Source organism: Fusarium tjaetaba, assembly GCF_013396195.1.
Source record: "Fusarium tjaetaba strain NRRL 66243 chromosome Unknown NRRL66243_c0000091, whole genome shotgun sequence".
NCBI lineage: Eukaryota > Fungi > Ascomycota > Sordariomycetes > Hypocreales > Nectriaceae > Fusarium > Fusarium tjaetaba.
This window is the reverse complement of record NW_023501287.1, coordinates 33,426-57,772: the sequence shown is the minus strand read 5'-3', so window position 1 is coordinate 57,772 and position 24,347 is coordinate 33,426. Positions and strand designations below refer to the sequence as shown.

At 47.9% G+C, this 24,347-nt stretch overlaps 11 protein-coding genes across 11 annotated transcripts; 5 read left to right on the top strand and 6 right to left on the bottom strand.

Moving 5' to 3' along the window:
- Positions 1–1,194: 1,194 nt before the first annotated feature.
- FTJAE_4761 (uncharacterized protein) lies at positions 1,195–2,381 on the bottom strand (the record flags this gene model as incomplete). Its single annotated transcript, XM_037351198.1, has 3 exons — positions 1,195–1,641; positions 1,684–2,048; positions 2,099–2,381. 3 exons carry the CDS (start codon positions 2,379–2,381, stop codon positions 1,195–1,197), a joined length of 1,095 nt encoding a protein of 364 aa, XP_037208019.1.
- Positions 2,382–3,775: 1,394 nt separating this feature from the next.
- Positions 3,776–4,075, bottom strand: FTJAE_4760 (uncharacterized protein; the record flags this gene model as incomplete). Its single annotated transcript, XM_037351197.1, has 2 exons — positions 3,776–4,002; positions 4,054–4,075. 2 exons carry the CDS (start codon positions 4,073–4,075, stop codon positions 3,776–3,778), a joined length of 249 nt encoding a protein of 82 aa, XP_037208018.1.
- Positions 4,076–5,716: 1,641 nt separating this feature from the next.
- On the top strand, positions 5,717–8,205 carry FTJAE_4759 (uncharacterized protein; the record flags this gene model as incomplete). The annotated part of the gene is made up of 5 exons (XM_037351195.1): positions 5,717–6,081; positions 6,176–6,729; positions 6,790–7,063; positions 7,148–7,748; positions 7,804–8,205. The coding sequence occupies 5 exons, from the start codon at positions 5,717–5,719 to the stop codon at positions 8,203–8,205; spliced, it is 2,196 nt and encodes a 731-aa protein (XP_037208017.1).
- Positions 8,206–8,262: 57 nt separating this feature from the next.
- On the bottom strand, positions 8,263–10,005 carry FTJAE_4758 (aminotriazole resistance; the record flags this gene model as incomplete). Its single annotated transcript, XM_037351194.1, has 3 exons — positions 8,263–8,558; positions 8,602–8,849; positions 8,900–10,005. The coding sequence occupies 3 exons, from the start codon at positions 10,003–10,005 to the stop codon at positions 8,263–8,265; spliced, it is 1,650 nt and encodes a 549-aa protein (XP_037208016.1).
- A 556-nt stretch (positions 10,006–10,561) lies between these two features.
- On the bottom strand, positions 10,562–12,329 carry FTJAE_4757 (FAD-containing protein; the record flags this gene model as incomplete). The annotated part of the gene is made up of 2 exons (XM_037351193.1): positions 10,562–12,243; positions 12,293–12,329. The coding sequence occupies 2 exons, from the start codon at positions 12,327–12,329 to the stop codon at positions 10,562–10,564; spliced, it is 1,719 nt and encodes a 572-aa protein (XP_037208015.1).
- A 770-nt stretch (positions 12,330–13,099) lies between these two features.
- FTJAE_4756 (dienelactone hydrolase s) lies at positions 13,100–14,470 on the top strand (the record flags this gene model as incomplete). The annotated part of the gene is made up of 4 exons (XM_037351192.1): positions 13,100–13,424; positions 13,475–13,896; positions 13,956–14,125; positions 14,173–14,470. The coding sequence occupies 4 exons, from the start codon at positions 13,100–13,102 to the stop codon at positions 14,468–14,470; spliced, it is 1,215 nt and encodes a 404-aa protein (XP_037208014.1).
- A 1,005-nt stretch (positions 14,471–15,475) lies between these two features.
- On the top strand, positions 15,476–17,866 carry FTJAE_4755 (uncharacterized protein; the record flags this gene model as incomplete). The annotated part of the gene is made up of 2 exons (XM_037351191.1): positions 15,476–16,654; positions 16,703–17,866. 2 exons carry the CDS (start codon positions 15,476–15,478, stop codon positions 17,864–17,866), a joined length of 2,343 nt encoding a protein of 780 aa, XP_037208013.1.
- Positions 17,867–18,311: 445 nt separating this feature from the next.
- FTJAE_4754 (D-arabinitol 2-dehydrogenase) lies at positions 18,312–19,190 on the bottom strand (the record flags this gene model as incomplete). Its single annotated transcript, XM_037351190.1, has 2 exons — positions 18,312–18,770; positions 18,816–19,190. 2 exons carry the CDS (start codon positions 19,188–19,190, stop codon positions 18,312–18,314), a joined length of 834 nt encoding a protein of 277 aa, XP_037208012.1.
- A 387-nt stretch (positions 19,191–19,577) lies between these two features.
- On the top strand, positions 19,578–20,424 carry FTJAE_4753 (hydrolase dienelactone hydrolase; the record flags this gene model as incomplete). Its single annotated transcript, XM_037351189.1, has 3 exons — positions 19,578–19,627; positions 19,680–20,052; positions 20,104–20,424. The coding sequence occupies 3 exons, from the start codon at positions 19,578–19,580 to the stop codon at positions 20,422–20,424; spliced, it is 744 nt and encodes a 247-aa protein (XP_037208011.1).
- Positions 20,425–20,591: 167 nt separating this feature from the next.
- On the bottom strand, positions 20,592–21,620 carry FTJAE_4752 (uncharacterized protein; the record flags this gene model as incomplete). Its single annotated transcript, XM_037351188.1, has 1 exon — positions 20,592–21,620. The coding sequence occupies one exon, from the start codon at positions 21,618–21,620 to the stop codon at positions 20,592–20,594; it is 1,029 nt and encodes a 342-aa protein (XP_037208010.1).
- Positions 21,621–22,147: 527 nt separating this feature from the next.
- FTJAE_4751 (uncharacterized protein) lies at positions 22,148–23,515 on the top strand (the record flags this gene model as incomplete). Its single annotated transcript, XM_037351187.1, has 1 exon — positions 22,148–23,515. One exon carries the CDS (start codon positions 22,148–22,150, stop codon positions 23,513–23,515), a length of 1,368 nt encoding a protein of 455 aa, XP_037208009.1.
- Between the last annotated feature and the right edge of the window lie 832 nt (positions 23,516–24,347).

Here is a 24,347-nt window from a genome sequence, read left to right as displayed (position 1 = left end):
TGTCTGTAAGATGGCTTGTGCCCCATACATAGGAAGGCGTTTATCTAGAATCGATACGTGTTCACAAGTCTAGGTATTCGAGGTGATCTAAGCAGGAGGAAATAGTCCAGTGTCGCCCTATATGACCTGAACTTGGTGAACAAAGTCAGAGTGGGAACCATTGCGGCTCCGAAAGATCTCTCGTCTTAATGTCCGCGTTATAGTTCGTCCCGTTAGTCAAGATATATTAGTGCGATCTTCTACGACGGTTCATGCAAGACCCTCACGATATCCGAGATTACCTCTTTTAACCCACCGAAAGAAGCGCCTTACGAGAGAACCCGCTCCGTCGAATATCGGCGTTACCAGTGTACTGGTTCTCTTCCAACGGCACCGGAACCGAGCGGCTCCGGCCATAGTTCCGCCGATCGCAGCCGCTTTACATAGACACCGACTCGGCTACAATGACCAGAAACTTTCTCTCTGTGGAAAAAGTTAGGACTGAAAACTAAGTATATACCATGCAGCTACCTCAGCTTTGGTGAATCCTGAACTGCCGCTCTTTGGTAGCCTTGGAACTGGCAAGGCTCAGATAGGGGACAACAGGGGCTGGGACCAGCAGACTTAGCTCGGGCCAAGGGATTGATCAACAAAGGTTTTAGCAATCTAGAATATGCCTTTCCTGCATTGAATCTTTCTTCTGAAGAGATGCTGCTGAGGGTTAAACTGCTTATTTCTCCAGATCTCCTTCTGGGGTTACTTTGCTTTTTCTGAACAATCACAAACTCTCTCCACGATGTGATAACGCATGTAATTTCTCGCTTCCCCGAACGCCACATTCAGTTTCACTCACCAATAAACATCCCGATAATGGGTCAATGAGGCCTTTCGTACTAATACCCATGCATCAGCATCAAACAGCCACAATTCACCGGTCGAGCGGAGCCGCATCTTAGCGCAAGATTTACAACAGGGGCCATCACATCCTTTAGTCCAGAGACAGGGATTTGTTTACGGAGCTATCCCTCTCACAGTGAACTATCTATGTTATTGGATGCATTAATATCGTGTACGTCTAATTATTCTAGAAGCAAAAAAGGGAAATTGAGCGTCGGGTATATAGTGCGCCGCTGTGATCTAACCGTGAGGAGTATCCGTGAAGACAATCCAAATCTAAAATGATAGTTCAGAAAAGGCTCATCGAGAAGTTTTGAGCTATTCGGCGGGGAATGGCAGTGGTTCTCGCTTCAAGTGTCGGGTGGAACTTGACTCGCTCTCAAGATCATCGTAATCAGTACGATCCCGATTCTCCTTAACAACCTCGATCTGCGTAGTCTTAAAAGTTCTGGAAACCTGAATACCGTCTTCCTTCCTTTGAGGCAACTCAATATTGTCACCACCTGCTTCAATGAAGGTCTGGTTGTTGCCTGGAAAGACGGAGCCCATCTTCTTTCCAGTAGTTGTCTTTCCGCTCTTTTGACCAGAGCGAGATCGTGAATCGGAGTAATCGTATCCATTGGGGTTGCTGGCCTTGACGACCTTGGTGATGAGTTCAGCCATGTTCATCTCGATGTGAAGCTTAACGAGGTATGTGAGAGGATGGAATTGAAGGTAGACGATATCGTTGGGAAGAGACATCATTGCGATGAGCAGGACCTTGGTCTGTTAGTATGGATAAATGCAGCATGCAAGAAGTTCACTTACATCCATTGTCATCGAGACAGCAATCATGAACAGATTGACACGATATAATCGAGTATACTTGGTGAGACCGTTGGCGATAAGGCGAGATCGAACGAGGTAGATGAAGTAAAAGTTCAAACCAGCATCGACAATCAAGAAGATGCATTTCTCAACTCTATCCCAGACAGCATTGACTGCGATCCATTTGGGACTGATCTGCAATCTAGCGGGAATCCAGACACAGAAAACACTGATATTGATGGCGAGTAGAACAAGGAATACAATGAGTTTGAGCTTCCATGCATTATGCCGATTGATCATGAGGATCGAGATTCGGTTGATGATAATCTGTAGTAGCGACTGGATCTGAATAGCCCAAAGAAGGACTTGGTGTACGTTAGACTAGGTGAGATCGGATCCGATAATGGGTACATACCAATGACGAAGAAGACTGGGAAGCCAGGCGGAATGTATTGTCGCAGGTATAACCAGGTAATGGCACTCATAATCACACTGCTCGTCCATTCCATCCATACCAGGATGAGATAAATATTCGTCCTCGTCCCTCTCTTCCACGATTTGATCGTCTGCTTCGCAGCTTTCGTGCCCGCAAATATTGACACGCCTAGGGAGAACCCCCAAGCGATACTCGCAATGTTCATATCATTGGTACTCGGCTTATGAAACTCATAGTGATCTGACAACAAAAGACCACCCATCTTGACGGATTGGCGAACAAGGAATGTCGATGTAAAGAACGAGAATGCAGGGACTTTTTAGACGAGCATTCCTTGGTGCATATATTTGAAGAAAAAGGTGCACACGCTAGCTTGACTCAGGGGCCACGAGGAGGCGTTGCATCCGTTAGAGCGCACTCTTGCGTCTGAGCCTGGTCCTGGTTGCCTGGATGGGATGTTGCGCTTATGCACCGGGATACGGACCGCTGAAGATCCCTTATGTGGGAGGTTGCAGCCCAGTTGTCCGGATACCCTGAGCTCAATCTCTTTTGGGAGTGTTACGACTGCAAGGTACCCCGCGATGTGTGATGTTGGTTACAGACATGCATGTCCCCGGGTCAATGGAGCTGAACCAGGTCACTTGAAGATTGTATCATTGTTTGTAGCTCTACATTCTAAACAATTGATATATCAACATCTCGCTCTTGTTCTCGCCTTTCCCATCTTCTGGTAATGGCGGATTCGATCGTTTAGTTGAATCACTAATCAATATCTAAAAGTCATTCCTAATTATTACCATTGGCAGTCTCCGATACAAGACCCTAGACGAGTATTTGCTTTTGCGGCTCCGCATCTTAGCGTCCATCAACACCGGAAAGCCTGGAACAGAATCTCAAGAAATTAGTATTGATTGACTTGCACTACCTATGTAAAAGGGGCTTATCTATCGCAAATTCGAAAATGGTGGTGTTGGGATGATTAGAGACAGGATGAATTGACCCCGGACAGAAGGTAATAGACAGCTCTTGACTCAAGCCTCATGGCGTGGTGTTGTCAAAATGCCATGTGCTTATCCTGGTCAATGCTGAGCTTCGGCTCCGCGGTGGATACTGGCTTCAGCCCTGAGAGTGAGACGCGAGTCAATCTATCGAACCTTATTTCTTTACATAGTCCAGTTTGTTACAGATGTCGCTCGGGGAAAAGAGGGAATATTTGCGATACGAGATGTAGATCGCAATGTTATTTCCCTAGTCTGCGGCTCAGATAGAGTGTTTTGGGTTGGGTTTTGCGGCTCAGCCAACATCGTGAATGAAGCCAATCGGAACATTTGGACAAGATCCGGGTGCCATATCGACTAACACTCCAAAATTGGTAAGACTAAGTGAATCATAAGATTCTTGAACTTATAGTGCTTACGTTCTAAGTATTGGATATGATGTACCTCATCACTATGAGGCGACACTTGATGGCGTTGTTACCCAATAACCAAGACATGAGCTTTGCATATCTCGGCTACTTCATGTGCATCACTCTTGTAATTGAAGCAAATCACAAACAATCACGCTCACTTTCATTCAAGGTAGACACGATGTGAGAAGTCGGTGTTAAAGCCTTATCATTCAGATACTAGATTTCGCTGCATAATCCGTAACGCTTTAGTTACCCTTGACACGCTGGTCAGGGCTGCCATCTTTCTTCAGGCCACCGTGCTCAGTGGGCTTGTAGTCACCACCGCTGCTGTCGGAGCTTCCAAGGCCCTCGCCAGAGCCGGAAGTCTTTCCACCCTGCTCGCCGGCCTTGTGGGGGTCGACCTTGCCGTGAGCGAACTCGCCGGTGCCGACACGACCGTCAGGCTGACCGTCCTTGCGGAGGCCGTCGTGCTCTGTAGCTTGTTAGACATGATGATACGGTGGAGAGATGAAGGGAGATGTACCAGTGGGCTTGTAGTCAGACATGATGAAGTAGTTGTTGTTGGTGGTGGTAAAGGTTTGTGAAGTTGCTTGTGATAGTTGATGAGATTGAGTGTTTGATGATGAATTGGAAGCACAACTTGGAGATTTGTCCTTCTCTTATAAACATCAATCTTCTCATATTCATCGAGCAAACGGTGAGACATACGAGCTCATTGACGTCATGGATCGAATAGATCGAGCTGTTTGTTCTCTGTCCTTCACCGTAAGAATATTCGTAGATGTCATTGACTTTGCTTTGTTCAATCCGCAACGCAATGTCGCACAAGAAATTCACGGTCAAATATTGGTGATCGCCCAATGCTCACCCCGCATTCAGACTAGATGATGATGCGGTGTAACTAACAACAATAGCAGCCAAACCCGGGGTATGGGTCAATCAGCAAAGCAATTATCGTTTCAAATGGTCAACACGAATTATGAACTTGTCATTGATGAGAGAATGAAGTTAGACGATCTCATTCACGACATTAAGGGAGATGTTTGCATTGATCTACTAGTCCCAAAGCACTGTCGTTAGATCTCACAAGCAAACTTATGATGGCATAGACTATTTAGATCGGAGCCTCTGATTGGCCAGATCGAGCTGCCCGTGAAGTAGTCGCTCACACAGCCCTATTGTTAACCAGATTTTGGCGATCGCCATCCACCATGACATTTGTATGTCCGGTGCATTTCCTCCGGGTGGCTGACGTTCACCGCTAGACCGATTAGATTTATGCAAGCACTACAGCACAAGAGTTTATTCATAAGCGGCAACGGATTAACTCCGAGCAAGCTGTTTTGAGCCATTACTCGTGTGCGCATCTTTAGTTCGACGAGGCGCTGTGATCATGCCATTGTCGTCACATCTTTCTCCATCTACCCGGGACAGCGAGATACGCATGCCAACGCTGGTAACTTGAGGCCAGACGCCGAGATTTAAGCAGTTTAAAGGAATAATGATTCTTCGATGTCAATTGATTAACGCTTGGTGGCTTAATCTCTATGATGATGAAGTATTTGCCGGCGAAACCTTGGTGCAACTGCTCAGGCTGCAGCACAGCACACCTTCGACCTCATTATGTGATAGCCTACAAAACAGCAATAATATCGGGTTCTACCTACAAAGACCACTGCACTTAAAATACAACACTTATTTTTGACAAGATTTTATCGTGGCGTGAAAAGATAATGATGTTTTGGAAGCATCCGTATGAGCTTCGTTTCGAGAAACGAGAAGTATCATATCTTAATGCTACCTGCGCATGCTTAACTGAATGTCCGTACTACATACAATCAATTCTGCCTACAGAACATCGTTTCACTCTACGCTAAACTGTCGATGAATCCGGCGAAATTTAAATATGCGTTAATCCCAGCGACTTTTGATCATGTGAGAATCATGCGAATAACCTCACTCGACTTCTCGGTTTATCGTGAGATTGCGGCTGAAGCTTGGCATTTTGATGAGCCAATGACCCAAGCTGATTGATTGTTAAGCGCTGTGAGAGAACACTTTCAACCCATCAGCCAATTGGGCATCCCATCTCAAACGATCCCTGTCAGCTGAAAACCGGTTTCAGTACCCCTCGCTCGAGAATCTCACTGTCGCATATCAAGAGATTATGGGCATCTCATAATACCATGGACCCTTTATCGATAGCGACAGGTTGCGCTACTCTCATTTCAACCATAGGGTCCCTCTCACTGTCCATCAACACCTTTGTTCGCACTTGTCGCGAGGCTCGGAGTGATCTTGACAGGGTGGCCCGTGAGCTGCTCTCTCTACAAACAGTCCTTGACCTTATCCAGGAAGACGTGGCTGATGAGAGCAAGACATTTCCTACGACTCTCGAACGCCACGTCTCTGGCATAATAATCAACTGTAACTCGGTGGTCGTAGAGCTACAGGAGATTATCACGAAATATGGCGGCGATAGTCGACTCAAATCCAAGGCTGGTTGGGCTATCAACGGACAAGGAGATGTCTCAAAGTTGCGCTCAAACTTGTAGGCTCATAAAGCAGCACTCGATTTGGCCCTAGATATGCTGTCACTGTAAGTTTCCCCCCAAGTACTAGGACAAGTTGACTGACAGACAAAGACACGTTACCAAGGAGATAAAAAACGACACATCTGAGATCCGGAATGACACATCAGCAATAAAAGATGACACAGCGCAAATCCTGGAAGAAATACTTCGCCTTCAACAACGGTTGCCAAAGCAAGGAGGAAACGACTACATACTTCAGAACTTCCTTGAAGCGATGACGACATATACTGAGAAGGCCTTGGATGGCGCATCCATCGACGGGGGGGATTCCAGCACAAAAGCGCCGTCTTTTGTCCTTGAGACTGATGAAGGGAGCCAGAAGCCTTCCAATCCTACTCATCCCTCGGACTGGAAATCGGATTCCGCAGCCAGTGACCTAGTCTCATACAAGTCGAAGAAGAAGAGATCGGAAGAACAACAGCACGAAGAAAGGTTGGCTGAAGCAAAACTGAAAGATGTCCAACGGTCGCTCGAGTCTACACAACAACAACCGGCCGCTTTCAATCACGCAGGTCATCGGGAACCTTCCGAGGGAGATGATGAACTGTGGTCAGAACTGCCCAAGTCTGCTTATATTGAAGATTTCGAGAGGTCTCCAGTTGAGAGTGAGACAGAATGGTGGGAGAAACAGCAGAAGCAATGACAAGCTTCCGCACATCATGCAGGTCATCAAGAGCCTTCCGAAGAAGGCGATGACCCGGGGCCAGAACTGCCCAAGTCTGCTTACATTGAAGATTTCGAGAGGTCTTCAGTTGAGAGTGTTGAGAGTGAGACAGAGTGGTGGGAGAAAAGGCAAAAGGAGTGGCAAGCTCTCGCAAACCAGTCATCTTATCCCGAAGTTGAGCGTTCAACGACACCAGTCCAGTCTACTCCATCACAGGATGATGGACAAAGAGACGCTGGAATGCGTCATCCACAGCACACAAGAGTGTCTGAGAGGTCGAGATCTCAGGTCAAATCGAACGAAACCAGTCAAGCCGCCCAGAAATGACACCTCATACTCAGCCCTACAATAAATTGTAGTGATGATAAACGCTCTAACGATTACGGAAAGAAGTTGTCAGCAACACCAGACAACTACTACATGGAGATCGAGAGATATTACTATAGATTATTGATCAGCTGGCCCATGCCAACCGCGATCACTGACCTCCTGTCGGAAGATTACGCCATGGAATCCTCCTGGAATAGCTTCACAGCTTTGACGTGCACAGCACAAGAGTTTCCTTTCCTGAAGGACGTTTCCCAAGCCCTGCGACCCATGCGAATTCCGAGGCCCAGAAACATTAAAATTGTCTTCTATATCCCTGTGACTACCCAGACTACGTCTTCTTGCTTCCAACGCCAGTGGGAATTTATCAATATTGCAGTTGCTGGATTAACATGGCGTCTAGAGCTGGGTGGAGATGTCCCGCCGCCATGGCACAACATCATCATTGTCGTCGAGGGACCTCCGAGATGGGACGGGATTAATCCTGAGATTGAGGTTATTCTGACAGAGCTGGGAATACTTTATAAATCAGATAACTTGGTTGCTAGAGTTGACGGCGTGGAGTTAGACCCTCCTTATCATAAAGACCATTGCAATGTCGGTGGCCAGATAATCTTTTGGACAATACACGAGGTTCGTTGATTACTTCAGGAAGAACCACGCACTTCTCATTCTAACGTCTCGATAGTATACAGTGCCGCCAACGATCCGTCCCCAACATGCCTGTACCAAGAACATTATGGGCACGGAACCACTCCAGGTGATTGCAGTAGCACCGCAGTGGTCTCCATTAGATTGGACATCTCACAAACCAGCCCTTCCGCTTAACTGGGCTGCAGCTGTTTGCGAGGTCTTGAAGCCAGAGTTCATCGTGTCTCTGCCAGAACATCAGATCAGGGATATACCGTCCCCTGGGGAGTTTCTTAAGGGCGTATGGACTTGTCAAATACGGTTCAGAAGGTCAAAAAGCCCGAAAATCAACCAATGTGTCTTGACTTCTCCCGATCAGTTCCAGGCGGATCGCAAAAAGATGATCACACGTGCAGAAGGAGCCCGAGGGTTTGCTAGAAGGCTCTTTGGAAAGTCTTGATTGATTATTTGCTGCGAATGTACCATTTGAATTTGTTGAAATCTTAAACACTCACAATTAATCCTGCTTTCTTCCAACGATACCGCCCTTCTTCAAACCAAGCCATACTACAATGGTGACAGTGCTACAACTGGCAAAGATGGTCCAAAACGCAGCCCTATAACCTTTCATTAAAGCCTCTTGGCGCTCCGTGATATTTGAGTGCTCTGTAACTGAAGCAGCGATCGCAGCAGTGATGGCTAAACCGACTGAATTACCGAATTGAGCTACTTCGTTGAAGACGCCACCAGCGAGGGATTGCATCTCTGGGGGATAAGCGTCGGAAATTACGAGGTTTGACACCGTAAACAGTACTATTTTATGTTAGCTTGACCAGAGCTTGGCCATTGGGCTTACCATCTGGGTTGACGGGTGAAAGGAACATGGCCCAAAACGGAGCAAGCCAGTAATTCTCACCGACATCAACGGTCGCCATCAGAGGTGCAGCTACCATTGTCACGAGTGCTGAGACAACAGCTAATGTGCGAACCTTGACTTTGGCAATGAGCAAGCCAGTGATGATGTTGACCGCTACACCCATGATGACATGAGGCAGAAATCTGAGGGAACTTTCTAGAGCCGACAGGCCCTCGACCTTTTGGAAGCTACGAGGCCAGCGTTAGTAATTGATCGAATTCTTATCTAAGGGACTCACTATAGCGTTGTGAAATACTCGATACCGTTCAGTGAAGCCCAACACAAGAAGACAGCGATGCAAACAGATGTGAAAGACCGGTTCTTCCAGAGGCTGTTGGGTATCAAGGCTGGCTTCCCACGCTTGACCTGATAGTCCATCCAGAATGGAAATGCAGCCAACAAGATAATTGCGACTGTTAGTAGGGCAATGTTCTGGGGATCGTCAAGTCTCTTGTACGATGATGAGATCATGGCAAGGACATAGAGCAGCATGCCGAGTGCAACACTCATGGTAGTTGCTCCAACCCAGTCAATCTCATGCATCAAGCGAGTCGTCCACTTTCGCTCTGATGGAGTATACACAGAGGGAAGCGACCAGATCGCGCCTGTAGATAGACAAAAGTTGATGATTGCACTCATGTAGTAGGCCCATCTCCAGCCGATTGTATCGGTGAAGATACCTCCCAGAACAAGGCCGAGAGCGTAACCAAGAGGACTTCCCATGCCGTTGATCGCAAACGCGACGTTCCTCCAAGGTCCCTTGGGGAATGTATTAGCTATCAGGCTGACAGCAGTGGGCAAGCACATCGATATCGAGGCTCCAAGCAGAGTCCGGAAGAGTATGACCTGAATGCCCGTCTGAGCAAGACCAACAGCCAATGTGAAAGCGACAAAGAGAAAACTCCCCGTAACCCACATCAACTTGGCCCCGACGACATCTGCGATGGCACCAAAGATGAGTAATAGGCATCCTGCTGCGAGCGCATAAACCGCTGCGGGCCAGAGGATGAGGTTCTCAGAGAGGCCAACATCGTCAGCGATCTTGGGAAGCGCAGCGATGAGAATGCCTGAGCCCATGGTGTTGAGAAAGCTGATGCCCGCAAGAGTGACGATGACGATTACACCCCTGGTCTTGGATATCCCGAGACCACTCGAGTCCTTTGCTCTGGGGGCATTTTCTTCTTCTGGGGCTGGAGGGTTCAACTGCGCGTCGCTGCCGTTGTTGGTGCTGGCTTGATTGGCTGTTCTTAGTTTGGCCTTGGGATTGAGGGGTTCCAAGGGAATGATGCCGCCGTGGATTGAGGCAGCGCCTGTGTCCGTGGTGATATCGAAGCTGCGATCCATTTTGCGCTGTCGCACTGCACTTAGATGATGTACACGCCAGTTTGAAGTCGAGATAAGCTCTTTTAAGTAGTATCTAAGGTCGCATCAATTGGTGGTAAGCAGCGTCATAGTTCAGTCGAAGGGCGCGCTTCAGGCTGACAAATGACATCAGTTTACAGGGTTCGAAGAGCTCAATTGGATCTGCCGCAGATGTAAGAAAATCGCCAAGCATTCTTTGACTCTATTATAGCACCGTCATTTATGAGAGCTCGATAGCAAATCATACCCGCGCCAGTAAACTGCGAAATGATTTGGTGGCGGAGGCTGTTTACGTTGGCTCAGTGCTGAAGCTTCAGTGAGTGATCCATCTAGAAATGGGTGACCTGCTAAGGGACCATTAAAGCCAGTCAAATGCCTTAATCAGTATCGCGACAGACACTTCTATTGTCGGACAAACAGGCACAAAAGATTGCTAAAGAATACAGCTTTTTATTCTTCTATCATACGACAACTGATAATGGACAGTAGCGCGAACAATCTCGACTATGGATATATGCTAACAACAAAACAATACACCTTACGCCTTCTTCAGCGAACCAGCAAGTTGCCCAACCTCGACACCGTTAATCTCTTCAGTAGCCTCGTGCTTCTCCTTCCACTCCTCAACCAATCCCTTGAAATCAGCAGGGAGATAAGGCGAAGTAAGTTCCTGGAAGCGGCTTCCCTTGCGATGTGTCTCAAGTCCCATATCCTTCATAAGCATGTTGCAATAAGGCAGACCCTCGAATACAAGATCAGGAAGATCAGCACCGTAACCACAAGGGTATCGCCACTTGCCCCATTGGGTGTGAAGCATAATCTCATCAGTAATCTCCTTGTCGGATGTAGGAATGCGATCGATCTTGCCGGCGAGGAAAGCAGCGATCCAGTGGCCTTGGATGGTTGCGCATGTAGCTGTGCTGACGGAGGAAATCATGCCGGCGAAAGCCAAGTCACGGGTCTTGACCATGCCGGAGGGAATCATGAAGCGGTAGTAGCGAAGAGGGTTGGCTTCCTTGGGCTTGACGTTGAGTTCTGGTTGGTTCTTGAGGCCGGGGTAGAGAGAGAGGACCTTCTCGTCGGCGGCTTGGGCCAAAGAGCGCTTCTTCTCGGTCGAGTAGGGAAGACCAAGCTCATCTTCTGCGAACTTGATAGTAGACTCCTTCTTCCAGCCAGTTGAGCAGATAATAGCATCGGTGTCGATAACATTACCGGAAGCAAGGACAGCTCGGTTAGGCTCCAATGACTCAATGTCATCGATGTGGACTCTGATCTTGCCCTGCTTAACAAGATCAAACAGAGGGCTGTCGTAATTCAGAATACTAAGTCCACTACCGATCCAGAAGGCAGAGTGCCAAGGTTTGAGCTTCGCAAGCTCGGGATGAGAGTCGTAACCAATAGCACCAGTTACATCGTTGCTAAGGGCCTTCCAGAAGTTGCTAACGAGGAATCGGCCGACAGAAGTTCCATGGAGGAAGTTTCGCACAGTAGGGAAACCGTCTTCTTGACCCCAAGGGCAGGGACTGAACCAAGTCATCCATCGAATGTTCAACAACTGATCAAGTCGCTTCTTGAGAGGCGTGACGAAAGGAGGAGCAATCCAAACTGGTCCGTTTCCTGTAGGACGAACAACCAAGTCGACTGTCGCGCCATCTTGAACCAGAGCATAAGCAACATCAAAGGCAGACTTAGCACCACCAACGACAATGGCCTTCTTGACGTTCAGGTTGGGAGCCTCTTTGCAGAAGTCCTTGGCGTGGAAGAGAGGAGCACCGAACTTCTCAGCGTTCTTGTACTGGGGCATATTCGGTGTCGATGTAAGACCAGTAGCCAGCACCAATCTCTCGGTAGTGATACTTTCTGTTCCCTCGGGGGAAGTAACACTAACTCTCCAGCCAGCATCGCCATTTCGCTCCACCAAGTTCACAGAAGTGTTGAACTGGATTCGGTCGTGAAAGTCGTAGTGCTTAGCAAAGTCGGTGAGATATCGGTGGAGGACTGTTCCGGGGATGTGGCTGTTGGGCTTGACGCCGTATGTCTTCTCAGCCATGGGAAAGTCGGGGAATTCGTATGTGCCCTTCATGTTGTTGGACTTGAGACCGGGATAGAGACGGTTCTTGGACCAGGTGCCACCGCATGACTCGGCAGACTCGAGGACGGCGAGATTGGCGTGGGGGCTTATTTGTCTGATGGCTTTTGCGGCGGCCAGACCGAACCATCCTGACTTGTTAGTTGACAATGTCTCTGAGAGGAAGAGCGAGATGCTTACCGGCGCCTACAACCACGACATCATATGATTTAGTCATATTGTCTTGACAAAGATGGAAGAATGAATGTTGAGAGGTAAAAGGCAAGATCGTGTATCCTCTATTAGTTAAAAGAAGCAAGTATGATGATGCAGACAGCCAAGGGGGCGAACGACGGGCTTTCTATATCTATCCAACCACAGGCGTCGGGTATCCCCAAACGTCAGTTTCACTCCAAAACCTCGTCTAATCTCCAACTGACACTCAGCTGAACCCCTAGAACAGCCCAACAACGTGTCGGAACGATATCTCAACTGCTGTAGAACTGTCGTAAACAAGGAATGCCGATAACACTAGCTTGGGTTCTACCCCAGATTCGACGTTCCGTCACCCTTATTCCGTCTCCACGTATCAATTGCCTTATCTGGGGTAAATCATGGCTACGGAACGACATGATGGCTTCAATAGGTGTTCCGAACCCTGTAAATCATGAATCTAATCCAAATTAGTGACGCAGGAACAGATATGACTCGCTGAAGTCGACTCGGTTATCATGTCTAGCTCCAAAGACTAACAGCGCATCGTGCGCCCACGGACTTTCCGACCGGAAGTTCCGTAGTTGAAGCGTTTATCTCAGATCTGCGATAAGGCTTGTCAAAAGCGGGGTCCGCGATAACCCCTCGTATCATAATCTGGGGTTTACCAATCTTCGGCAGAGTTCCGCTCTACGTACTTCACATTCTAATTTACTATCTATATATTGTTTCTTCAAGCAACGCCTAGGCTACCATTTACCCCGAGACTCAAAAATCAACCAATCAATTTTCACAATGTACGCCGACATTTCAAAGCCTCCTGCTCCTCTTCCCCAGGCCAAGCCTGAGACTGTTGGTGAGGGGATTACTCTTCTGCCTCCACTTTCAAGACGTGGTCATGGACCTGGTCTTGTTATTTTGAGTCCTGACTCAGAGAAGCATTTGGAGATCATTGAGGGTGTTCCTTCTGCTCTTTTGAAGTGGGCTGAGGAAGGGTATGCAGTTGTTGAGATACAAGCAAAGGCGTTTAAGAGAGATGCTGGTGAGGTGTTGAGTGATGCTTTGAAGGCTTTGAGGGGTTGTGAGCAATTGGAGAAGGATGTCAAGATTGGGCTTATTGGTGAGTGCTCTCACGTGTTGATCGGTGACGTGATACTAATTCTCCGATAGCATATGACCCCAAGCTTTGGAACCAGGTAGCTGGGTCAGTCAACAACTCCGGCCTAGTAGGTGCAGTGATCTACGCCAATGATGCAGATCTCGCAACTCTTGAAAAGTCCAGCATCCCCATCCTGCGCCATATTGCAGGCCGCACAGCCATCATCGAGAGAACTGATGGCCTCACAACATACTCATACTCCAGCGCAAAGTCTCATCTCATGGCAACGCCATTCCAAGATGATTTTGACTACTGGACTGAGTCTCTATCGCACACAAGAAATTTGACTTTCCTGAAGCCGCTTACCAATGGCCCTTACTTTGATCTTGAGGCTATCTGGGATGAGCATACTTATTATGAGTTTGCGGACCGCTCTGTTGAGCACACAATGAGTACTATGGTTGACCAACCATACGTAAACCACGTGCCTACTGTAAGTTCACATCAGGTTTTGAACATCTAATCCGGATTGGGATACTTACATTGGTTTAGCTCACCGGTGGCATTGGCCGCAAGTCGCTTACAACTTTCTACCGCGATAACTTCATCTTCCAAAACTCAGACGACACAGAACTCGAACTCATCAGCCGCACAATCGGTATTGACCGCGTAGTCGATGAATTCCTCTACAAGTTCACACATAACAAGACAATTGACTGGCTGTACGTTACCTCACCCTCACTTCCTACTACTTCCACTAACGTCCCAGACTTCCCGGCGTTCCACCAACCGACAAGAAGATGGAAGTCCCCTTCACAGCGGTCGTGAACATTCGCGGCGATCGTCTCTACCATGAGCATATCGCATGGGATCAGGGCACTGTTCTTGCTCAATTGGGCTTGATACCGCAGTATCTCCCCTTCCCCTATCCTGTTGCAGGACAGAAGGAGGGTGCCAAGTATGAGTATCGTGTGCCTGTGACGGGTCTTGATACAGCGGCGAAGATGAGGGATAGGAATTCGGTGGCTTCGAACGAGATGTTTAGTTACAAGGTTCGGGAGGTTTAATTAGTGTAGCATTTTGATCCTTCATTAGCATTAGTTCGGCGTTAATTGATTTCGTTACAACACTAAAGTGGCTTTCTTCCCGCGGGTAGTATTCGGTCCCGACTCCCGAGATATGACGACAACTTTGCCCCACTCGGGGTCTTGAGGGCCAAGAGTCGCGTGCTGTTGAGCCTCAACAGCAGTGGAGGAATGATAGCCAATTGAATCAGTGTTGTTGTATAACAAAAAAGAAAAATCTGTATAAGACGATTGGCTTATGAATCTTGAAGTTTCTGACATGTCAAATCACAAATGCTTCGGGGTGATGACGAGAGTTGTATTATTCTGTCTACTGTAGTAGCTTGGTAACCGAGCCTTGAAGCGCAAAGAGATGATGGCGGAATGATCTTGTCCTACAGCAACAATTACGACGTCCTTACCAATGATTTTAAGGCATTGCCACCACAAATGGCTATGAGGCGTTTATGTTTCCAGCTGAGCCCTTTTTCTTGCATCTCTCGACTCGGCCATGCCGTCAAATGTGATAAACTGAATCATCTACCCTGAACCCTTCTAACCAACCAACGCCGCGGGTGGTCTTCCGAAACCGGGATGGAACGATAAGGGTCTTTCAAACCGATAATGTCTGATTGGCCTCATACCGCTCATGTAAGCCGTTGGCCACCGCCTAAACCGCATCGATAGAATTTCGCTACTTATCTCCGCAGCTAAAATGATGGGAGATAAGAAGTAGAAGCTTAGTCTCGCCGATCTCAGTCTAGTCAGGTTTACCCCGCATGGGTCCAAGGTGAAGACCGACGCTAGTCAAGATTGACCCAAGATAAATAATCAACGCGGTGTTTCTTCACCTTTTGCCCCCGAGTTTCCGCCTTTCTCACCTCTGACCCGACTTCCGACATAATCGAATGAATATTGAACGAAACTACAGACTAAATTGACTGGCTATACTGGGATACTCATCAACGCGACGCGACAAAGGGGGCACGCGGAACCCCTGTTTTAGCCATGGCCCAGGCACGTGAAACCAAAGGAGTCAAAAAGTCCAGCACTTCAACCGGAGAAACCGGAAAACGGAGGACACCATACGCTCTGCGCGCATGCGACGCATGTAGACGACGAAAGGGAAAATGCGACGGGCGACAACCGTGCAGACACTGCTCAAGCCGAAACCAGAATTGCAGTTACAGCAGCAGTCTCGAGAACAATAGCTCCAGTCTTGACAGTGACGATTGGCACCCCGCCACAACGACAGCAGCGCCTCCAGCGCCTCCAGCGCCCGCCATCACTGACCCGATACCTGCGACTGCGAACCATGACTGCGCGACTTCGGGGACTTCATGCCAGACGAACCAGGCTGCGATTGTCGATATGCTCTCTAGTCTTCAGGAGCAATTGAATAGTTTGGCGTCGCAAGTTCAATACTCGAGTAACCAGGAACAAACAAATCTTCCGTCGCCAATGACAATGATTGCTGCGACACGACCCCGTGACCATATTCCAAGCACGAATCCCAATACAATACCCATCATCAGTCACAGTTACACTGAATCCACCACCGATGATCAGAGCTCAACGCCAAAATCCTCTCGAACAACCGCCTCTCAACATTTTTACGGCCCAACATGTCCAGACTACGCATTGAACGTGGGACAATTAAAACTCCGACGGAACAGCTACCCTGGTCCACCACTTCAACAAAAGCAATTACAACTTGCCAGTATTCACGAAGACGACGCCTCCGATGAGGCGGATCAGAACTATGGGCAAAATACACAATTTTCCGTATCGCCGCGCACAATCGACAAAGGCGACCCAGCTATGCTTTTGACATTCCGCTCGATTATGGGTTTGCAAGAGGCCACTCAGCTTTTATACATTTATCAAGAGGTTGTCGGTGAACTTCATCCTGTGGTTGATATTGATGCGCTCATTATGCAGACGCGGTCGTGGTATGCTGAGGCTGATGCTGGAATTTGGGATGTTCTGGCGTCGAGCACGGGAGCTGCTACTTATGAATTACTGTTGATATTGAACTTGTGCTTGGCTATTGCGCTGAGGGCTGATGGGAATCCCTCGAATTCGAATACGGAGACTTTGCTGCGGGATAGCTTTCAGGACGCTGTCAATGCGAAGCTTGCTGCGCCTGCTAATAGCATCCAGCATGCGACCATCATATTCCTCAAGGTATGCAATTACCATGCCTCGAAATGAGAACTCTACTAATGGAAACAGGGCTGGTATGACTTCTTCCAAGAGATGCCTCGCTCAGCTTGGCGCATGTGCGGCATCGCTGGTCGTATGCTGATGGAACTCGGTCTTCACAACGCCGAGGTCTTCAGACATACCGTCAAGACCGAGGCTCAACGCACAGAAGCCTGTACTCTGATCAGCAGTATTGTCATCCTCGATCGACAATGGAGCTATGCAACTGGTCTACCAACACACTTCCAAGACAAGAGCTTCAGCTCCATGTCGACATCGTCCGTCAAGAACCCATATCTCAAAGCCATGCTCTCCTTCATCCTCATAAGCGATCGTTTCAGCGAACCTATATCCAACGCCGCAAAAGGTGAAGGCTACAACGATGAAAATTCATTTGAGCTCATGAGCTTTCAGATTGAGCAGTGGAGAAAGAAGGCCGTTGGTGATTACACCGTTGCGAATTGTCAAACATGGCATACAGACCCGTCGACCCGTCCGCCAACATGGACGATCTTACTAAATCTCCGAGCGGAATCCGTTCGGAGTCAACTTCTCAAACCCTTCTTCTTTTCAGAGTTGGATATTGAGATTACAAAGAATCACGTTCGATCAGCTACTGATCGAGTTTACGATATCATCCATGTTTTGCACACGCTTGACGCGACTACGGATATCTACCGCAAACAACATCCATATTACCAGCATATTCTCGCATGCACCGCTGGTCTAGCATTTCTGCTCATCGCTTTCATAAAGCAAAACAGAGCAACAATGCTTCCAAGCCTGACCCCCGATCTTATCGAGTCTCTCGGTGGTAGTTTCAGCATGTGTGTAACGCTCACAACAAAATACACGCACCGCTCGCGCTCCGCACGTCGTCTCGCCAAGCGTCTTATCGAAATGCGACGAAACCTTCTCAGCCTAGGAATTCTCAACCCAACGAGCCCAGGAAGCCACGAAGGTCTAGATAACGTCACAGAGTCAATCAGGAGAGCGAGTCTTGCACAGCCAGTTGGAGATTTCCAGCCTTATGCCGAGTACTCGCCGCCTTTTAATAACGGGGTCGTTCCCGGGGGGTTTGTGGCTGGGACGGTAATTTCGGATACGGATATGCAGATGGGCTGGGAGGATTCGCTAAGGTTGCAGTGGCCTATTGGGGATGTTAATCACATGTTTTCGGAGAGCATATTTTGATATTGATTAGCGTTAGTAATGACTTATGATGATTATGATCCCGTACCCGATGATTTGCTTGCTGTTCCGTATGATGGTGAAGATAGCGGGTATGGGGTTCAGTGACGGATCTGGGCGCTTTGCCGATTCCGGGTGCGGTATCCGCTTCGCGGGCCGCTGGTCAGCTGTAGGCTTATCACTTGAGGCTCAAGGCGGGAAAGGTATCTCGAACATCTGATAACAAATGGCTTAGCTATCAATGGTACCAGTTACAGTTGGTAATAGCTTACGATAGTCATATGTTGAGTGATACAGCGTCAAGATCAAGACTCGTTCCGACTGTCCACCAATGATGCAGCTGTATGTGATGATCATGCAGTTGAAGATGAAGGTTACAAGTTGGATAAATAATGCTTGGGGACATAAATGAACTCAATTTAATATAATTCTCAACGCTAAAGTCAACCTAGTTGTTCTCATAACTAATCAATCCATCAATAGTACCAGCATGTAATCCACCAGTGATCGGAATATCCGCCGCAGTAGTATGTCTCGCCGCATCACTCAGCAAGTAAATAACCGCCCCCGTAAGATCATTCTGTGTACTCAATCTCTGATTGGGCGGCGCCAACCACATCTGCTCTCCCTCCCTCTTACTCTTGAGCTCACGAACAGTCCTCGTCATCTCAGAGTCCACGAATCCTGGGGAGATCGTGTTGACTCTGATACCCTTTGGTGCTAGCTCAACGGCCAAGGCTTTGGAGAGCATGAGGATACCGCCCTTGGAGGCGTTGTATGCCGCCATGCGGTAGCCGGGAAGGCCGATGTGTGCGGATTGAGAGGCGAGGAGCACCATGCTTCCGCCTGTGCCTTGCTTGACCATCTGGCGGGCCGCAAGTTGAACCACGAAGAATGTTCCCCGTACCTATCCCCATTAGTTTAATCCATCTTGGCAGGCCGGATAACTTACATTGATGTCTTGAATGCGGGTAAACTCCTCCCAAGTCTGATCCAGGAACGGCTTATCAATAGCGATACCCGCAGCGGGTACAACACCGTCAATAGTCTCAAACTCCTTCAGCACCTTGTCGAAAGCCGCATTGATGCTCTCCTGTGACGTAACATCCGTTTGGATGTAAACAGTCTTGGCAGAGAACTTCTCACTCAAAGTGTTGAACTCGGCAGTAGGTTCTTTCTGGATATCTAACACAGCGACATTGCCGCCCATCTCACAGATAGCTCTCGTGCAAGCGAAACCAATGCCTTGAGCTCCACCGGTGATGATGTAGTTTCGCCCGCGGAGCTCAAACATGGGACGGACATCTTGGAGAGCGTCTGTAGCCATATTGATCGAGTGGGTATAATTTGAAGGTAGTAATAGTGTGATAGTCAGTTATTCTGTATAGATTGAGCGTATTTGATGACAGTATTCCTTATAAATGCCGTGGCTACATCATCTTATCGGCTCTTTACTTATCATCTGCTGAACGATTGCCGACCCCGGAATGTGGATAGTGACCCACCTTCCGGCCTTCGGAACGGTCGCGGACCATTCCGTTTATAGCAAAGGTCCAAGCTGAACCAAGTTGTGATCATGGGACTGATTGCTATCAAATAACTGATTAGGATTTCGGGAAATATCGTATTTATGCATGCTCTATTGTTCCATATCTTATCGTGGTAATTGTGATCCTCAACGACGTGACTCCATCAGCCGAAATCGATATCGAAAATGGCTTCTCATCCTCCTGCTGCGTGCTGCACTATCGCCAACCTCCATGAGTAAGTAACTCTCAAAATCTACCAGTTAATCTTGTAGACTAAACCGTCTTAGGGGTAATCCCAAGGGAGATATTGTCGAAGTCGGCAATGTCACCGGATACCTAGCAAAGCCAGCCAAGGAGTCTAAGCAGGCTGTTCTATACCTCCCAGACATCTTTGGTATCTGGCAAAACAGCAAGCTAATGGCCGATGCCTTCGCTGCTGAGGGTTACACATGTCTTGTTGTTGACACCTTCAATGGTGATCCAGTGCCATTGGAGATGCCTGAGGGCTTCGACATTATGAAGTGGCTTGGTGAGGGCTCTGATGGAAAGAACCCCCACACGGCGGAAGCTGTGGATCCCATCGTCGTGTCTGGTATTGAGTACCTCAAGAGCATTGGCGTTACTCAGATTGCTGCCGTTGGGTACTGCTTAGGAGCCAAGGTTCGTTTTATACCCGAGCGTGAATACTTGAAGATAGCTAACAACTCACAGCACCTCATCCGTCACTACAAGGATGGCATCAACGTTGGTTTCATTGCCCACCCATCCTTCGTTGAGTCAGAAGAGTTGGCGGCCATCACAGGCCCTCTGTCCATCGCAGCCGCAGAGCTCGATGACCTTTTCACAGTAGAGAAGCGTCACGAGAGTGAAGAGATCCTGTCCAAGTCAAAGCAGGACTTCCAGATCAACCTATTCTCGGGAGTTCACCATGGCTTTGCCGTCAAGGGAGATATGAAGGACAAGAAGCAATTGTTTGCCAAGGAGCAAGCTTTCAGCCAGGCGGTGTCTTGGTTCAAGAGACATTTCGAGTAGAAATAGAATATACAAGTTTCCGATACAGCCAAAGTCTGCAGCAACGACCTGCGAATCGAAAGATTATAAAATGCTGATGATAGACTAACAGGCTGAGCCCACAGTGAGAGTCCTATATTCCCAGTTCCCGATGAATCAATCATGATCAATAAAGTCTCCCCAACATGCTATTTGCAAAAGTTTGGCAAGGTCTCCGTCGCGTTGGCTTCAGCACATGCGATTGCCAAAGATAACTCATATGACTTGATGGATACATCAAGCGACTTGACACTAACATCCAGCGCCTTCTTAGCGAGTACCAAGCCAGCAACGCCAAAGACGATGCTGATAACAGTGAGTAACAAGACCACTGACGCAGCCCAGAAGGTAGAGTACTCGAGAAAATTACTCCTGTCAGGTCTCAGGCGCAACTGGGACCAACCGCTGGGTCCTTGTTCCCATACATTCAACAGGTGTGAGAACTCCGTATCCCAATGTGAGAAGTCTCCAAGCGATAATGATCGCTCGCGGCCAAAAGGAATCTTGAGGAACTTTCTTCCTTCTCTGGATAAGAATGCCTTGGTGTCCTTATCATCCGGGAAGAGCAATTTGATTGTGTCAACTGCTTCCTGTACAAATTGCTTTGGAAGTGGACAGTCATCTGGGTAAATAAGGTGATTTCGCAAGGCAATGGCGTGCTCAAAGATTGTAATTTGCTTGTATTCCCAGTCTATACTGAGGTGCTGTGTCAGATCGCTTGTCCACTTCACTTGGAAGCCATAGTAGCGTGTAAGGTTCGCAATCGAGAAGCTCTGAGAAATCTGTCGAGCCTCGACATCCGTCTTTCTTCCTGGCGGATACCAGTCTTGTATCATTAGGCTTAATGGCATGGCCTTTGGCCACTGAAAAGAACTTGCTGAGCCAGACGTTGAATGCTCGATATGGACCATTAGCCAAATCCTTATTGCCATGTCGGCTGATCTCATAGTTTCATCTGACGAGTTGGTGAATAACTCGGACTTTTTCTTGTAGACATGCTGTCGAATTTGATCGATAATAGATGCGAGTTCGTTAATAGACTTCGTGGAATAAAGAATCGACTTCCGTTCAATCAAGCTCATTTGCTCATCCAAGAATAAGAAGTATTTGTCGTATAGATCTACATAGGTATCAAAGTTGCTTCGAGTCATGCGTGGCCATATCTTATTGAATTGCATATTTTTCATCGCTGTTCAGCTCTTGGATAGCCATTATGTTGCAGTTGCGATGCGAGATAAGTCGCAAGATGTTTTGATAGTTGGTATCGTACTGGGCCTAAAGCTTTCGCAAGTGAGGATGTCACCGAATAAAATTATATGCAAATTGAGACGAGGTGTAGATGCTGCTGTCCAAGTTACTGGAGAGTGCTCAAATACTGTACTCGCTAACTGAGACAGAAACTGAGCTCCCTCTTAGTCACATCCAGTCAGTCTGCCTCTACAAGCCACAAACCACGTTATGCAGGCAAAACTGGTTTGGGTGACTGTTGTGTACTGGAATATGAGTTCCAGCGTGACCGTGGCTTGCATAATGAACCAGGGTCCTAACCAATAACAGGGTGCTAATGTCTTGCTTGGCTGCTAGGCTCTCTGGTCAGCTTTTGCTGCGGCTGAGAATCCCAAACCCCCGCCCCAGACCTTCTCTCAATCTCGCATAGCAAGGGCTTCCGAAAGAAAATCGCAGATGTCTCCTTGTTATGCTAAGAATGACATCCACTTCATCCGAGACCGACGTATTCACTACACCACAAACGAGTCCATCACCGATAGCAACATGCCAACTACCTAGCCATGTTTCTGTGCAGCCCGGATTTCTCGACTTAGAATTCGATGAATCTCGATTTTCCTTTCCAAACAAGGTCAGGGGTATCTGTTGTTCGGCCAAGAGCGTCTGTTATTCCAATTGTCACTGGCCCGAGCAACCTGAGCACAAGTACCTCTTTGATCAAGCATCAGGAACGTGGGAGAAGCTTGAGCCGGAATTCAAAAGGATATGGAATAAGACATGGAAAAGATCCCGTACAGTTGTACTATGCAGGGCCGAGCTACGACTGGCTGGTGTTCACCATCCCAACGAGCGGCGAATTATCATACGACCAAGCATTTGGATAATGACGACCGATAAGGCCATTGGAAACAGTACTGTCTGGAAAAGGCTTCAGACGAAAGTTCGAGAACTCGGACTCAACTCAGACCAGTACGCATCGATATTCGCTGAAGGTGGAACATCGTTAGCAAACGGTCCAGCTTCTGTCCCCTTAGAACGTTTAAGCTTGGCAAGGGGCATTGAGTTCTCGCGTGGCGCAACTCTACATACTCATGCTACTTGGGAGACCGCCAGTATACACTACGAATGTGGTGAGATATGTTTAACCACCATCGTTAAAAACGGGCAAATAGTATATCAGGAGGCATCACGCATCGGAGGCTTACTGGTTATCAATGCCTCACTTTCGGCGGGGGTGACATCTGGCCATACTATACTCCTTTACTTCTTACAGAACCCGGAGGAGATGGGTCCAACAGACGAGGATGATCTACAAAGTAGCTCTCGAGGTTCTGATTCGGAGTCCTGGTCGGAGGATCAGGACGGACCAGAGAGTAATGATGAGTGCGAGATTGTGGAGAATGATATCAATAGCCGAGGCCCAATTTCTGATCTTGGTTACGTGGATCTCGAAAAGGTCAGCCGCTGGGTTCCAATAACCCCATCAGGAATGATAAACTTTATACAGCAAGCCGAGGTCGAGCTTTTGCTCGAGACTCCGTATGCCAAGCTTACCAATCTTTCGACAGGCCCAATACCAGCCGACTTCGCTCTTGTACCTCGAGAGGAATTTGGTGCTCCTCTGGGTCAGAAGGACAACATATACTATTTCAATGGACGAAAGAGTGTATCCAATATAAGTCCTGACTCTCAAGTATCAGCGAATGGGCATGAAATACTGGTCTTGCTGGGTAGTGGAATTGAAGGTTCGGCAGGTTTCCTGCAACCGACAAGATTGCCCTTCTCCATTGGGAGTACGACGATATGGGCACACAAAATTCACCTGACAGCACCTTTGGGTGAGTGATCATTGGCTTGAGGTCTTGGAAAGATGAAAGACTAATCACAGACCATCTATCTCAGGTCGCGGCACATCTGGTTCTTGGGTTGTCAAACAGGACTCAGGTAGTCTGTGCGGCTCGATCATAGCTGTGGTTGAACATCAGCCGTACGCACTTATGGTAACTGCGCAGACTCTTTTTTCCGACATTATACAGTATTCTCGAGATATAAGGCTCGTTACACTAGGGCTCCCTGAACATAACCTGAAAGGTGAACGTGAAGCCTTGGTATTCAATGATCAAGGATATGAAGTGGGCTTGAGATCGATCGGTAAGGAGGAAAACCTTTTTTCTTCATCAGTGAAGTCTATTAGGACGATGGCGAAATCCATAGCGCCGGCTGAAGACCCTGAGATTTCTCCGCAAACTACGGCGCAAGATCCAATAACCACGATCCCCAGCCAGAGTCAATCGCATATAGCCAGCAGTCGTTCTTCTATGGGCAACAGCCCAGAAAGATTTTCTGGTAGTAGCTCAAGAAGCCCTCCAACTACCGAGTCAGCAGTGTTGTCAAGGTGGATATTTTCAACTGAACATAATGTCATTGCTCGAATAGCTTTCGGTGGGGCGAAGTTCGATTTCACCACTATGTTGTCCCTGGAGTCCGAGATATTAAAGACATATCCAGCAGAGGGGCTTTTGCGATTTTCTGATACATTTCGATCCGACTCTACTCTTGCGGGATGTGGTTCCGTATTTGACCAGCCTAGACACATGCCAGATCTCAACATTGGATGAACCGAATCAATTCTTGTGGAAACATGAGCCTAGACCGAGCTGGAAATCTACAAAACAATA